Consider the following 15,391-nt stretch of genomic DNA (forward strand, 5'->3'; position numbering starts at 1 on the left):
GGGCATTTAATCCATTTACATTCAGTGTTATTATTTAAATATATGGGTTTAGAGTCATTGTGTCCTTTCTGGGATTTATGCTTGTGGTGGTGACTCTGGTATCTTGCGTTCCTTGCAACATTTCCCTCAGAGAGTCCCTGTTAGGATTTCTTATAGAGCTGGTTTAGTGGTGATGAATTCTTTCAATCTTTGTTTATGTGGGTAGGCTTTTTTTTTTTTATTTTTACAAATAGTTTATTGTCAAGTTGGTTTCCATATAACACTCAATGCTCAGCCCCACAAGCGCCCCGCTCCATGCCCATCTCCCCCACCCCCACATCCATCAGTCCTCAGTTTGTTCTCAGCATTCAAGAGTCTCTCATGGTTTGCCACTCTCCCTTTCCCCTACCATTTCCCCCCTTCTCCCCCATGGTCCTCCGTTAAGTTCCTCCTAATCCTCCTATACGTGCAAACATGATATTTGTCCTTCTCTGCCTGACTTATTTCGCTCAGCACAACACCCTCAAGGTCCATTCATGTTGCTACACATGGCCAGATTTCATTCTTTCTCATTGCAATGTAGTATTCCATCGTATAGGTAAACCACATCTTTTTGATCCGTTCATCCGTTGATGGACACTTAGGGTCTTTCCATGTTTTAGCTATTGTTGAGAGTGCTGCTATGAACATTGGGGTACATGTGGGTAGACTTTTATCTCTCCTTCTATTCTGAATGACAGGCTTGCTGGATAGAGGATTCTTGGCTGCAGATTTTTTCTGTTCATCACATTGAAGATTTCCTGCCATTCCTGTCTGGCCTGCCAAGTTTCAGTAGACAGGTCTGTCACCACTCTGATAGATTTCCCTTTGCTCTTTATCCCTAGCTGCTTTCAGTATTCTCTCTTTGTCCTTCTATTTTGCCAGATTCACTATGATATGTTGTGCAGAAAATCGATTCTCATTACGTCTGAGGGGTGTTCTCTGTGATTCTTGGATTTCAATGTTCATTTCTTTCCCCAGATTGGGGAAGTTCTCTGCTATAATTTGTTCAAGGACTCCTTCAGCGCCTTTCCCTCTCTCTTCCTCTTCTGGAATTCCTATGATACAGATATTATTCCATTTGATTGTGTCGCTGAGTTCTAGAAATCTCCTTTCATGTTCCCGTTTCAGTTTATCTCTCTTTTTCTCAGCTTCCTCTTTTTCTATAATACTGTCTTCTAAATACTTATTCTCCTTTCTGCCTCTTCAATCCGTGCATTGGACGCCTCCATTTTATTTTGCATGTCATTTATAGAATTTTTGAAATCATCACAACTATTTTTAAGCTCCATAGTCTTTGTAGCAATAGTTTCTCTGATATCTTTCATGTCTTTTTCAAGCCCAGCAGTTAATTTTATGACTATTGTTCTAAATTCTTGTTCAGTTATGTTGCTTATGTCTGTTTTGAGCAGTTCTTTAACTATCAATTCTTCCTGGAATTTCTTTGCAGTAGAGTTCTTCCATTTAGTCATTTTGGTTAGCTTTCTATCTCTTGTTAGTTTTAAAAGCTTGTTATGCACTCTGCGCCTGCGAGTGCTGCTGTACCAAAGAAGGCTCTTTGACTGTCCAGGGCCTGCCTTTTCAGAAAGTGTTCATTGAATGGTGTCTCTTGGTCTCTTGTTGAGACCTTGATTATTTCATTTTCCTACTCATAGTGGTATTTGAGACTCTCCACCATGTTTACTTTGGCTTGTTTCATGAGGTAGCCATGGGAAAAAAACAGACAGACAAACACACAGGGGACATAGACACACAAACGCACAAATAAAGCCAATAAACATGCAAAGAGAAAGGGAGAAAGAGAAAGAAAAAAAGAAGGGACACATAAAAAAAAGAGGAAGGAGAGAAGATGAATAATAAAAATAAAAAATATATAAAAAAAGAAAAAACAAGAAAAGAAAAGGAAAAAGCAAAAACCCCAATAGACAAAGGATAGTCTAACACATAGAACCAGAATTCCCAGCTACAAATAAAAAGCCAGGTGTATGCTGCATTGATGGAAGAGTATATACAAAGAGAGAAATGACAGGGTGGGGAGGAAGCGAAATTGCAGATGAAATGAGCAGGCAGAAAGACTAAGAGGCTTAATTCAGAGAGAGAAAGAGGGGAATATGGTTGGAGAAGAGGTGAAAGAAATGACGATAATTCTACACAGAGAAACTATATAGTCTGATTACTCCAGAAAGAAAGAGATAAAAAGGTAGCAGTGGATGTGTAGAATTTACATCTAGGGAATGGATTAAATGTGACTGTTTAAGCAAGCCAGGGACCAGAATTAATCAGGGTTTGCCACGGCTCCAGTAAAAACAAAAGGGGGGGGGACAGTTCTCTAGCGGGGATGGGCATGATTTGGTCCAGTGCGTCCCGTGGGGGTCCTGCTTTGGTGGTTGTTGGGAGAAAAGTGGCAGAGCCCAGTCCCTTCTCGAGCCAAGCATTGCAACTCACTCTTTTGGGTGTAATCTCCCTGTGCCGGGGGCGTAGCCAAGGTGGGCTGAGCTCTATATCCCAAGCCAGGCCTCGTTTCCAGATCTCAGTCTGTGCACCCCATTGATATTGCCCAAAATATAAACTCGCAGGCGAGTCCCTCAGAGCACTTTCAAGCCTCTCGCCTTCCCCCTGGGGATCGAGCCGGGAAGCCGCTGCTCAAGTCCCCTCCAGGTCGAGCTGGCGAGGGAGGAGCAGTTTCTCCAGGGGTCACCTGGATCAAGTGTCCGCCTAGGGTCAGCTGGACAGCAGGAAGCCGGGTCTCTCTGTGTCCCATCGCCTGAAATATAAAATCGTGGGCAAGTCCCTCAGAGCAGTATCAAGCCTCTTGCTTCCCCCCTGGGGATCCAGCCGAGCCAAAAACATAACAGCGCTATTCAGGCGCTGCTCACATCCCCTTCAGGTCGAGCTGGCGAGTGAGGAGCAGTTTCTCCCAGGGTCGCCTGGGTCAAGTGCCCGCCTAGGGTCAGCTGGACAGCAGGAAACCGGATCCCTCTGTGTCCCAAGCAGAGGTTTTTCTCTTCTCCAGTGACAGAGACAGTGTCCTGAGCAGTTTCAGCCACTCTTTCTTTTTTTCCCCCCTAGACTCACTGCGGCTCCCCTCAAAGTGGAATTCCCCCCCCTTCCTTCTGTGTCTCCAGTCCTGGCCCGATTTTATCTTCCCCAGTTCGCACTCACGCTATAAGGTTTTCTCAGTGAACTCTGTCTCCTTTTCCTCCCAAACTCCTGGATTCTCTAAGGGTTCCTATGACTTCAGGCCTTCTCCGTGTGAGAGATGGGGGTGAGTGAAATGTACGGAGCTCCCTACTTCTCTGCCATCTTGCCTCCTCTCTCAAAAATGAAAAGATTTTATCTGCTAAGTGTACATATACCTTATACACAATACTGCTGGGAAAAAAAGGAAAGTTATTTGCTTACCTGGGAGAGTGAAGATTTCATAATGAAACTTTATTCACTTTTAAGTTTTCTCAAAATGTGGAGAACCATCTAATAAGATTTTCTTTTTTTTAATTTTTTAAAATGTTTTATTTATTTCTAGGAGAGAGANTGTGTAAAGTAACATAACAGAAATTTTAGAGTATCCTTTCAAATATTAATTATAAGCTAACATTTATTTTTCAATCAAATATATATGTACATGTATGTAAAAAATAAAAAAAATAAAATGGAAGGAGTAAATTTCTGTAAAACCTGTGCTTTAGATGATGGCTATTACTGTTACTGGCCATAGAAACGTGTTAAATTGGGGCGCCTGGGTGGCTTAGTCGGTTAAGCGTCCGAATTTCGCTTAAGTCATGATCTCACGTTCGNATGTCCTTTAATTTGTAAATATATTGAGGATAAGAATGGAGAAAAAGGATTACAGTAAAACAGAAATGTACATGCTGTCTCTCTAAAATTGCTTTGATGATCTTTGAAGAGGTCATATGGAGACTAGAAAATAATTAACTTACTGTGCCCAAGATGCCTGATGTTATGTGTAGACTAGAACAAAAACAACATAGCCACAGGAGAGAGAACCCTTTGTGTGGAGAATCAAAAGGGAAAGAGACAGGGGCTGAGATAGTACGCCATCAGGTTAGCACAAGAGGAAAACCTCTCCGGACCAGGGACTGGGGAACAAGAAAAATGGGGAGTGCCAGTTCTTTTTTGCAAACAGCCTTTGGAACTGAAACTCAGAGGCTTTCAAATTGCGTGACTTTATCTGGAGTGTAGTTATGATGCACACTCCTAGGGAGGAGGGAGTTGGCCCCAGAGTGCATAGCAAGATGTAGTGATCTCGAGGGCTCACTGGGAGAGAAGTCCCCTTCCTGGAGTACTTTGGGAAGAGGGTTTGTTGACACTCCAAGGACAAAAGACCCTGCAGGTGCCAGCCAAAGGCCTTTCATCAGCAGGGTGGAGAGGCTGTATACTGGAGAAGGGGAGTGGATCTGCACCATGCCAGGCCTTTTAAGACTTAGGGGTTTGAGGCACCTGGGTGGCTCAGTCAGTTAAGCTTCTGACTTCGGCTCAGAGCATGATATCACCCTTTGTGAGTTTGAGTCCCATGTCAGGCTCTATGCTGACAGCTCAGAGCCTGAAGCCCACTTCAGATTTTGTGTTTCCCTCTCCCTCTCTTTCTGCCTCTTCCCCACTCACACTCTGTGTATCTCTCTCAAAAATAAATAAATGTTAAAAAATATTTTTAAAAAAGACTTAGGGCTTTGAATCCCAGCTGTGTGCCTAAAAGACACTCACTTTAGACCTAAGGACACCTGCAGATTGAAAGGAAGGGATGAAGAACCATCTATCAATGCTAATGGATGTCAAAAGAAAGCCAGAGTAGCCATACTTATATCAGACAAACTAGATTTTAAAACAAAGACTAACAAGAGATGAAGAAGGGCATTATATCATAATTAAGGAGTCTATCCATCAAGAAGAGCTAACAATTATATATATTTATGCCCCCAACATGAAGAACACCCAAATATATAAATCAATTAATCATGAACATAAGCAAACTTACTGATAATAATATTATTGTAGGAAATTTTAATGCTCCACTTATAGCAATGGACAGATCACCTATGGAGAAAATCAACAAAGAAACAATGGCTCTGAATGACACACTAGACCAGATGGACTTAACACATATATTCACAACATTTCATCTTAAAGTAGCAGAATACGTATTATTCTTGACTGTACATGGAACATTCTACAGATCAGGACACATATTGTGTCACAGATAAGCTCTCAACAGGTACAAAAATATTGAGATCATACCATGCATATTTTCAGTCACAATGCTATGAATCTTGAAATGAACCACAAGACAAAATTTGGAAAGTGCTTAGAAGCATGAAGTTTAAATAACATCCTACTAAACGATGAATGGGTTAAACCAGGAAACTAAAGAAGAAATTTTTAAAAAATACATGGAAGCAAATTAAAATGAAAACACAACAGTCTAAATCCTTTGGTATGCAGCAATGGCAGTCCTAAGAGGAAAATACATTGTAATTCAGGCCTATCTCAAGAAACAAGAAAGGATCCAAATACAAAACCTAACCTCACACTTAAAAAAGCTGGAAGGGTGCACCAAATAAAGCACAAAGCCAGCAGAAGAAGGAAAATAATAAAGATTAGAGCAGAAATAAACAATGAGAAATCCAAACAAACAAACAAAACAGATCAATGAAACTAAGGGGCTGGTTTTTTGAGAGAATACACAAAATTGATAAACCCTTAGCCAGATTTCTCAAAAAGAAGAGAGAACCCAAATGGATAAAATCACAAAGGAAAGAGGAGATCACTACTAACACCACAGAAATACAATTGTAAGTGAATAGTATGAAAAATTATATGCCAACAAACAGAACAATCTGGAAGAAACTGTCAAATTCCTAGACACTCACACACTACCAAAATTCAAATGGGAAGAAATAGAAAACTTGAACAGACCCATAACCAGTGAATGAATTGAATTGGTTATCAAAAATCTCCAAGCAAATAAGAGTCCTGGGCCAGATGGCTTCCTATGGAAATTCTACCAGACATTTCAAGAAGAGTTAAAACCTATTCTCCTCAAACTGTTCTAAAAAATAGAAATGGACAGAAAGCTTCCAAACTCAGTCTACAAAGCCAACATGACCTTGCATCTAAAACCAAAGACCCCACTAAAAAGGAAAACTGCAGTCCAATATCCCTGATGAAGGTGGATGCAAAAATTCTCAACAAGATACTAGCAAATCAAATCCAACAGTACATTAAAAGAATTATTCACCATGATCAAATGGAATTTACTCCTAGGGCTGGTTCAATATTTGCAAATCAATGAATGTGATATATCACATTAATAAAAGAAAGGATAGGAACTATATGATTATTTCAAGAGATGCAGAAAAAGCGTTTGACAAGATACAGCATCCTTTCATGATAAAAACCCTCAAGAAAGTAGGGATAGAAGGAAGATATCTTATCATCATAAAAGCCATATATGAAAGGCCCACAGCTAATATCATCCTCAATGGGGAGAAACTGAGAGCTTTCCCCCTAAGGTCAGGAACACACCTGAGATGTCCACTCCCACCATTGTTGTTCAACATACTACTGGAAGTCCTAGCCTCAGCAAGCAGGTAACAAAAAGAAATAAAAGGCATAACAAATCAGCAAGGAAGAAGTCAAACTTTCACTCTTCACAGATGACATGACACTCTACATGGGAAACCTGAAGACTCCACAAAAAAACTGTTAGAGCTGATACATGAATTCAGCAAAGTCGCAAGATATAAAATCAATACACAGAAATAAGTTGCATTTCTATACACCAATAATGAAGCAGCAGAAAAAGATATCACAGAATTGATCCCATTTACAATTGCACCAAAACCCATAAGATACCCAGGAATAAACCTAACCAAAGAGATAAAATATCTGTGTGCTGAAAACTACAGAAAGCTTATGAAAGAAATTGAAGACAATACAAAGAAAAGGAAAAACATTCCATTCTCATGATTGGAAGAACAAATACTGTTAAATGTAGAAAATCCCCAAAGCAATCTACACATTCAGTGCAATCCCTACCAAAATGACACCAGCATTCTCCACAGAGCTAGAAGAAACAATCCCAAAATTTGTATGGAAGCAGAAAATACCCTGAATAGCCAAAGCAATGCTGAAGAAAACCAAGCCAGGGGCACCTGGGTGGCTCAGTCAGCTGAGCATCCGACTTCAGGTCAGGTCATGATCTCATGGTTTGTGAGTTTGAACCCCACGTCAGGCTCTGTGCTGACAGCTCAGAGCCTAGATCCTGCTTCAGATTCTGTGTCTCCCCCTCTTTCTGCCCCTCTCATGATCATGCATCACAATTCTGGACTTTAAGGTGTATTACAAAGCTTTAATCATCAAGACAGTATGGTATTGACACAAAAACAGACACCTAGATCAATGGAATAGAATAGAGAACCCAGAAATGAACCCACAAATATATGGCCAACTACTCTTTGAAAAAGCAGGAAAGAGTATCCAATGGAAAAAAGGACAGTCTATTCTGCAAATGGTGCTGGGAGAACTGGACAGCAATACGCAGAAGAATGAAACTGGACCCCTTTTTTACACTATACACAAAAATAAATTCAAAGTGGATGAAAGACATAAATGTGAGACAGGAAACCATTAAAATCCTATAGGAGAAAAGAGGCAGCAACCTTTTTGACCTAGGCTGCAGCAACTTCTTACTTGACATGTCTCTAGAGGCAAGGAAAATAAAAGCAAAAATGAACCATCTCAATTCATCAAGATAAAAAGCTTCTGCACTGCAAAGGAAACATTCAACAAAACCAAAAGTCCATTGATTAAGTGGGAGAAGATATTTGCAAATCACATATCAGATAAAGGGTTAGTATCCAAAATCTACAAAGAACTTACCAAACTCAACACCTGAAAAAAAAAATCCAGTGAAAAAATGGGCAGAAGACATGAATAAACACTTTTCCAAACAAGACATCCAGAAGTCTAATAGACACATGAAAAGATGCTCAACATCACTTATCATCAGGAGAATACAAATCAAAACCACAATGAGATACCACCTCACACCTGTCAGAATGGCTAAAACTAACAACTCAGGAAACAGTGGATTTTGGCAATGATGTGGAGAAAGAGGATCTCTTTTGCACTGTTGGAGGGAATGCTAACTGGTGCAGCCACACTGGAAAACAGTATGGAAGTTTTTTAAAAAATTCAAAATAGAACTACTCTACCACCCAGTAATAGCATTGACTGCTAAAAATTTATCCAAAGGATACAGGAGTGTGATTTAAAGGGGCACATGCACCCCAATGTTTATAACAGCCCTCTCGACAATAGCCAAATTATGGAAAGAGCCCAAATGTCCATCAACTGATGAATGGATAAAGACGATATGGTATGTATATATATGAACTATTACTTGGCAGTCAAAAAGAATAAAATCTTGCCATTTGCAACAATGTGGATGGAACTAGAGTGTATTATGCTAAGCGAAAGAAGTCAGTCAGAGAAAGACAGATATCATGATTTCACTCATATGTGGAATTTGAGAAATTTGAGATGAACATAAGGAAAGGAAAGGAAAATAAAATAAAAACAGAGAGGGAGGCAAACCATAAGAGACTCCTAAATACAGAGAACAAGCTGAGGGTTGTTGCAGGGGAGGTGGGTGGGGGGATGGGCTAAATGAGTGCTAGGCACTGAGGAGGGCATTTTTTGGGATGAGTATTGGTTGTCACACGTAAGAGATGAATCACTGTGTTCTACTCCTAAAGGCAAGACTACACTGTGTTAACTAACTTGAATTTAAAGTAAAGAAAAAGAAAAAAAGAAAAATTAATAAATAAAAACTTGAAGTAAAAAAAAGGGTAAATGTATAGATGCAAAGTGCCTATCTAACTGAAAAATAACTGTTATACCAAGACAAAACCTCCAGTGTTAAGTGAATAGATATTTCTGGAGAGCTTAGAACTAATTCCTACAAATATAAAAACCTGCTTGCTATTCCAAGTAATACTTAGGAATATTACCTACTCAAACACTTTTTTTTAAAGGACATTTAGGTTGATGTCACCACACTGGACTGACACCAAGAATCAGTCTAATGTGGACTTGATAAGACCAAAAATTCATATCAAAGTGAATATTATGTTAGACTGTATTCAGTTTTACCACTACAGAAAAGAAAAGAAGGATGTTAATTGCTACAGGCAGTTCAGAGAAGTATTACTGGAAAAGAAATAGAAAGAGTAAAATTATCTTACTGTAACATGGGGCCAAGAGAAACATTTCATTGTTATTTTTACTAAATATAAGCAATAGAAGATATGTTTAACTTGCCATAATGTATTCACATTCTCCTTTTTAAAAAGTCTTACATTTATGTAAACTAAGAATATATAAAACAACTTATAAAATTTTAATATCCAAGAATTAAAATAAATTACTCTAATGGGACAGAAATATGAAAAATATTGTCATATTTTCTCACAGAAAGTATTTAATTAGTCCTACTATTAATACTAATTGTCACTCTTAACTAGTCCTATTGTCTTGTTTATTTTTTTAATATAAGTTATTGTCAAGTTGGTTTCCATACAACACCCAGTGCTCATCCCAACAAGTACCCTCCTGCATGCCCTATTGTTTAAATAATAGCATGTATATTACAGAAAATATAGAAAAACATAATTTGAAACATCTACTTTTATATTTTTATATCAAATCAATAACACATGATCACAGTTTTTAATTATATATTATAGGTCTTTTCATCTAGTATAGCTGTGTCCTGAGTTGGCGCTCTAAAGGTTCATCACCCCAACTAAATAGTACCATTCAGATGGGGAAACAAAAAATTAAAGAATTGCTATTTGTAAATTACATAGACAAGAAACTGGTAATCAGTGGTGCTTCCTATGGAAGATAAATTAGTGGCTAGAACAAACCAGAAAGGGTTTCTTTTTATTTTTTTTAAATGTACTTTTAAAATTTTGTGCCTTGTGCATGTACTACCTATTCCAAAGCGAGAAAATCATTAATAGTCTTAAACAGTGGTTGTTCACGGTCAGCGGAGAAAGGTGCTTGTGGGACCACAGGATCGGTGTTCCCGCTGGAAACAGTGTGTTAAGGACACACGATTCTTGCGGATCTGCCTCATATTCAAGATGGCTGACTGGTCAATGACTGATTCAGTGGAGCCGGATGAGGTGAGCTGGTGTCCAAAACTGAAGGGCCTGCTAACCCTCAGAAATCCAGTATGAATGTTTTGTGAAGGAAGCCTTTAGAGGGCTTTAAAGAAAGTATAATTATGTGATTTATGACTGAGAGATCCGTTTGGACCTATTTCCGGGACCTTTGTAGTCTTGGTGAGTACAGCTGTTGGTTTGGACTGTTAGCGTGGTTAGCACTGGATGAGGATGTGGAGACACAGACATGGTCCAACTTTGGGAGGTGGCCCTGATAAGACTTTTTACAGATTGAGTGTGGATTGCGGGGAGGATGTATAACATGGCTGGCTGCTGTTACTGGCCTCGGTAGTTTAGAGTGCCTTTTTGAGGGTTAGAGGACACTAGGACATTGGTGGATTGTGGAAGAATAAGAAAGAGTTCTGTTAGGGACACTTTAAGCCAGAGATGGTTAACTGATGCATGTGTTCTTGAAAGTCACTCATGTTATTCTGCGGAGACTGGGGAGAGGAGAAAATTACTGAATGACAAGCGACAAGGCTGGAGGGGCTCCACAGGGTAGGGAATCTTGCAGGCCCACAAAGACTTTAGCTTTTCATCAGTATTAAATGAGTGACGATGACAGGGCGTTGAACTTGACAAGAGTTGACCAAAGGCCTGCTGTTGCCAGATTTAACAAATGAAAATACAGAACGCCGAGCTAAACTTAAATGTAAGATCAACCACAAATAATTTTATACATAAGTATAGCCTGTGTAGTGTTTGGGATATACTTTGGGTGAAAACGTATTCATGGTTGATCTGAAAATCTAACTGGGTGTTCTTTACACAGGCAATCCTATCACAATGGCACTTGGAGGCAGGACTTGTGTCCAGGTATTACAGGGAGATGGAAGGGCCAGAGTGGGAGCAGGGAAAAGTGTGAAGAGGGGTCCCAGCAAAGCCAAGGGTTACCTATTTGGTACATTTTACCGGAGAACAGCTCTAGAATGACAAGCTTCTCGGCTCTTCCAAGCTTTGGCTGAGGGTTCCCCGGGGAAGGCTTACTGGTCTCTGCCAATCCTNGGTGGAGCCTGAGCGAGGAGCCAGCGAGCAGCCCTCTCTCCCCGGATGACGAGTGGCAGGATAACATGGAGTCGAGCAAGATGGCGCCTCTCAAGAACGCTCCGAGAGATGCCTTGGTAAGTGCGAAGGATGAGAGGCGGGGCATGAAGCTCCGTGCGGCCATCGTCTTGGGAGGCAGACCCCGGCGGAGGGCCTCAGGCTGGGTTTGCGTGCCAGCTTCAGCCCAGCCAAAGCAGGCAGGGGAGGGATAANGAGCCACCCTGCTTTGTCTCCCGGGCCTTGGGCCCAGACGCTTTGTGGTCTCGCCCGGTTGGCCAGCTGGGACTCTCACGTCCAGGGTTCTGATGCTGGCTTCCCCCATCACCATACACGAAAATGACAACCAGCTGTAACCACCCCTGCCTTTCCCGCTGGGAAAGGCAACTGGGGCCTCTTTCTTCCCTCTTTGCCCCCGCCCCCATCCCCGCCAAAAAATAAAGTTTTTAGCAGAAGGTATGACCGGTTTGGGTGTGATTCTGACACACACTTGAAAGGAAAAGGATATCAGTACAAGTTTGAAGCCCAGAGAAAGGGAGACCTAGTATCATAAATATAAATACTACCTTCAGTCCAGTCTTGATTTCTAGTACCTAGATTATATATCTGGTGTTTTTATTCGAATCTACAGGTGATGGCACAAATCCTGAAGGATATGGGAATTACGGAGTATGAACCAAGGGTTATAAATCAAATGTTGGAATTTGCTTTCCTTAAGTTAAAAAAACACCAAAAATTTGCCTAACTTATGAATCTGAAAAGATTGTTTTATTTTAACTAAATTGCTTTAATAGTTAATAAATACCATAGAATTTGGCCTAAAGCAGTAAAAAGGAGCTCAGGCTAGGGGCCAGGGTATTTAAACTGTGATATCTGTTTAAAATTGATCCTATAGAGGGGAGCCTGGGTGGTACAGTCATTGAGCTTCTGACTCTTGATCAGGTCATGATCTCCTTCCCGGTTTGAGACGGAGCCACGTGTTGGGGCGCTGCTGTGACAGCACAGAGCCTGCTTAGGATTCTCTCTCTCCCTCTCGCTGCCCTAACCTGCTCATGCTCTCTCTCTTTGTCTCTCTCTCTCTCAAATAAATAAACTTAATTAAAAAGTTTGTTAATTATATAGATCAATTAGATATTAGAACTAAAATTCATAAACTTCCTACTAGGAGAACCTTCCATATTAGTAGAACCAAACATTAAGCTGTTTTCATAGGTTTAAGAAAATAATGTTTTGTTCTTAAAGGATATGTGACTACAATTCTGGATGATGCAAAAATTTATTCAAACCATGCTAAGAAACCTAATGTTGATGCAGATGATGTGAGACTGGCAATTCAGTGTCGGGCTGATCAGTCTTTTACTTCTCCTCCTCCGAGAGATGTGAGCAAACTTATTTGAAATTCATTTTACTTAAAATGTTTTAAATTGTAGTTCTAATAAGTATTTTTTTTTAAGTTTTTACTGGATATTGCAAGGCAGAAAAATCAAACGCCCTTACCACTGATTAAGCCATATGCAGGACCCAGTCTGGCACCTGACAGATACTGCTTAACAGCTCCAAACTATAGGCTGAAGTCCTTAATTAAAAAGGTAAGAATTTTTAGTTAACTTAGCTTTTTAAAAAGATGAGATGTGTTAGAGGATTTGTAAAAAGCACATTCCTGTAGATAGATTAGTGGAATAAAGACTAAAAAAAATGACTAGGATTTTTAAAATTTATAGCCCTGAAAATACCATGTCTGCAATTAACTACTACATTAAAGTACAAAATTTTTTAGAGTTAAAAGGAACTTTAATGTTCTTCTAACCCAACACTTAATTTTCACATCAGGAAACTGAGCCTCAATTCATCTATGGAGTTAGTAGCAAAGCTGGGACTGATTCCCAGGTCTCATGCCTCTAAATATTTCCACTGTTTATCAGTTTTTTGTGACACCTGATAACAGAGTAAATGATATAGCATCAGGAATTGGACTTACTTTCTGAAATATGACCTAAGGCTCTCCCACTGCTAAGAAAGTTCTCCCCACATTCAGCTAGCTGCCTTTGTTGTCTGAAATTCTACTATAAGAGAGTTTCTTTCTTTTTAGGTTGTGATATTGACGAGTAAAGATTAAAAGTCATAAGGATATTAACTGTTATCCTCAAATAAGACTCTATCTTAAACCTAAATACTATATGGAATTTTCTATGTGTGTTTTATATCTGTGTCTATATACATATGTATTATGTTTATATTATATATATGTTTGTGAAGACTAGTTTCAGTGTTGGATTTAGAACACTGTTGGAACAAAAACAACATTCTTGCCCTGGGTTTACCCATTAATAATTCAAATCAGCAATCCTAATTTCATTCTTGGTAAGTTTAGGGGTCAGATCTAAACAACATTAAAACTCATTTGTAGCAACATGGATGGACCTTGAGGGTGTTATGCTGAGTGAAATAAGGCAGGGAGAGAAGGACAAATATCATATGTTTGCAGGTATAGGAGGATTAGGAGGAACTTAACTGAGGAGCATGGGGGAGAAGAAGGGGGGAAATGGTGGGGGAAAGGGAGAGAGGCAAACCATGAGAGACTCTTGAATGCTGAGAAACAAACTGAGGACTGATGGATGTGGGGGGGAGGGGGGAGATGGGCATGGAGGAGGACACTTGTGGGGATGAGCACTGGGTGTTATATGGAAACCAACTTGACAATAAACTATTTGTAAGAGGAAAAAAAAAAGAAAAAAAAAAAAACCTCATTTGTTTTTGAAATTCCCTAGGGACCTAACCAAGGAAGACTAGTTCCACGGTTAAGTGTTGGTGCTGTTAGTAGCAGACCTTCCACTCCTACTATAGGTAAGTGAGAGAGGGAAATGGCTTTTCTGGCTGGTAAAGTTCCTTGGCACCTAATTTTGAACTGTAATCCAGGTGAAAAGCCGAGTCAGAAATTCCCAAATATGTGTTGCCTTTGATACATTTACTTATCTTTTAGTAAAACTATAAACATATATCTTATCAGATTTCAAAATGAAAAAGCCACAAGGAATATCTGATCCCAAACGAGTATAGAATTCGACATTACCCATTGTTGTTGTTGGAATAAACTGGGATACCAAAAACAGGTTAAGCTGTGTTCTTTCTGCCTTCTATACAGATCAAGTTGACAGACACACTCATGGCAGTAGCCTACTTATTTCAGAAATTAAAGAAATTTGAGAGTAAACTGGCAAGAGAATGCAATGCAAAGAATTTTAAATGTACAAAAAGCATATCAAAGAAAAACTCATTGTTTTTAATACTAATCTTTTCAGAAGTAGTACCGATTGTCCTGTGTTGTCCCTTCAGGGTGTCTACTGTGTCCTTTGTGACAGGTCTCCATCATTCTTTAAGCATTTCTTGCTTTCTGGCACAAGATGATCTAAGCTCATCTTATATTTTCCCTTACCCTAGTTCTACAACCAGCCATTCCTCCAAAGAGCCCTAGTTCCTTTTAGTGGAGAATGGTATTTAGAAACTCATTAGGTTTCTTTTTAATGTTGTTGCTTCCGTAATAAGGGAAACATAAATGGATTTAGAGTTCCTGATATTTTTTTGGTCCTACATTCCTGCTGGATTTCTTTCAGAAGCAAAGTATTTTGAGAAATAATCCTCTTTGACCAGTACTGATTTCTTGGCTCTTATGATTTATAACTTGAGTCCTATAGTTGTCATATAGCTCTAATGTAAGCAGCATTTGATTTTTGCAGTGTGTAGACAATCTCTTCATATTCTCACTTAAACATTTTGGGTTTTTTTATGTTTTTATTTATTTCTGAGAGAGAAAGACAGCATGAGCAGGGGAGGTTTAGAGAGAGAGGGAGATACAGAATATGAAGCAGGCTCCAGGCTCTGAGCTGGCTGTCAGCACAGAGCTGGATGTGGGGCTCAAACCCACGAACTGTGAGATCATGACCTGAGCTGAAGTCGGACGCTTAACCAACTGAGTCACCCAGGCGCCCCTTAAACATTTTAAAACCAACCGGGTAGAGTATTAGTTGTACACTTCCAGTTACCTGCATGTGACATTTGTGAGCAGAAATTCACAAATACAATTTGTG

General features: G+C 39.6%; 1 protein-coding gene across 3 annotated transcripts in view; it reads left to right on the top strand.

Moving 5' to 3' along the window:
* The first annotated feature begins 11,323 nt into the window (after positions 1-11,323).
* The window catches only part of TAF9B (TATA-box binding protein associated factor 9b), an 8,718-nt gene continuing 4,650 nt past the window's right edge, over positions 11,324-15,391 (top strand). For all 3 annotated transcript variants that reach the window (XM_077778695.1, XM_077778687.1, XM_077778703.1), the window contains exons 1-5: positions 11,324-11,386; positions 11,938-12,019; positions 12,549-12,685; positions 12,761-12,895; positions 14,075-14,150. In XM_077778695.1, the coding sequence (XP_077634821.1) occupies positions 11,336-11,386; positions 11,938-12,019; positions 12,549-12,685; positions 12,761-12,895; positions 14,075-14,150 (481 nt within the window). In that variant the 5' untranslated portion in view covers positions 11,324-11,335. The remainder of the gene's footprint in view (positions 11,387-11,937; positions 12,020-12,548; positions 12,686-12,760; positions 12,896-14,074; positions 14,151-15,391) is intronic.

The sequence above is a fragment of the Crocuta crocuta genome, unplaced genomic scaffold (genome assembly GCF_008692635.1).
Source record: "Crocuta crocuta isolate KB4526 unplaced genomic scaffold, BGI_CrCroc_1.0 scaffold918, whole genome shotgun sequence".
Taxonomy (NCBI): domain Eukaryota; kingdom Metazoa; phylum Chordata; class Mammalia; order Carnivora; family Hyaenidae; genus Crocuta; species Crocuta crocuta.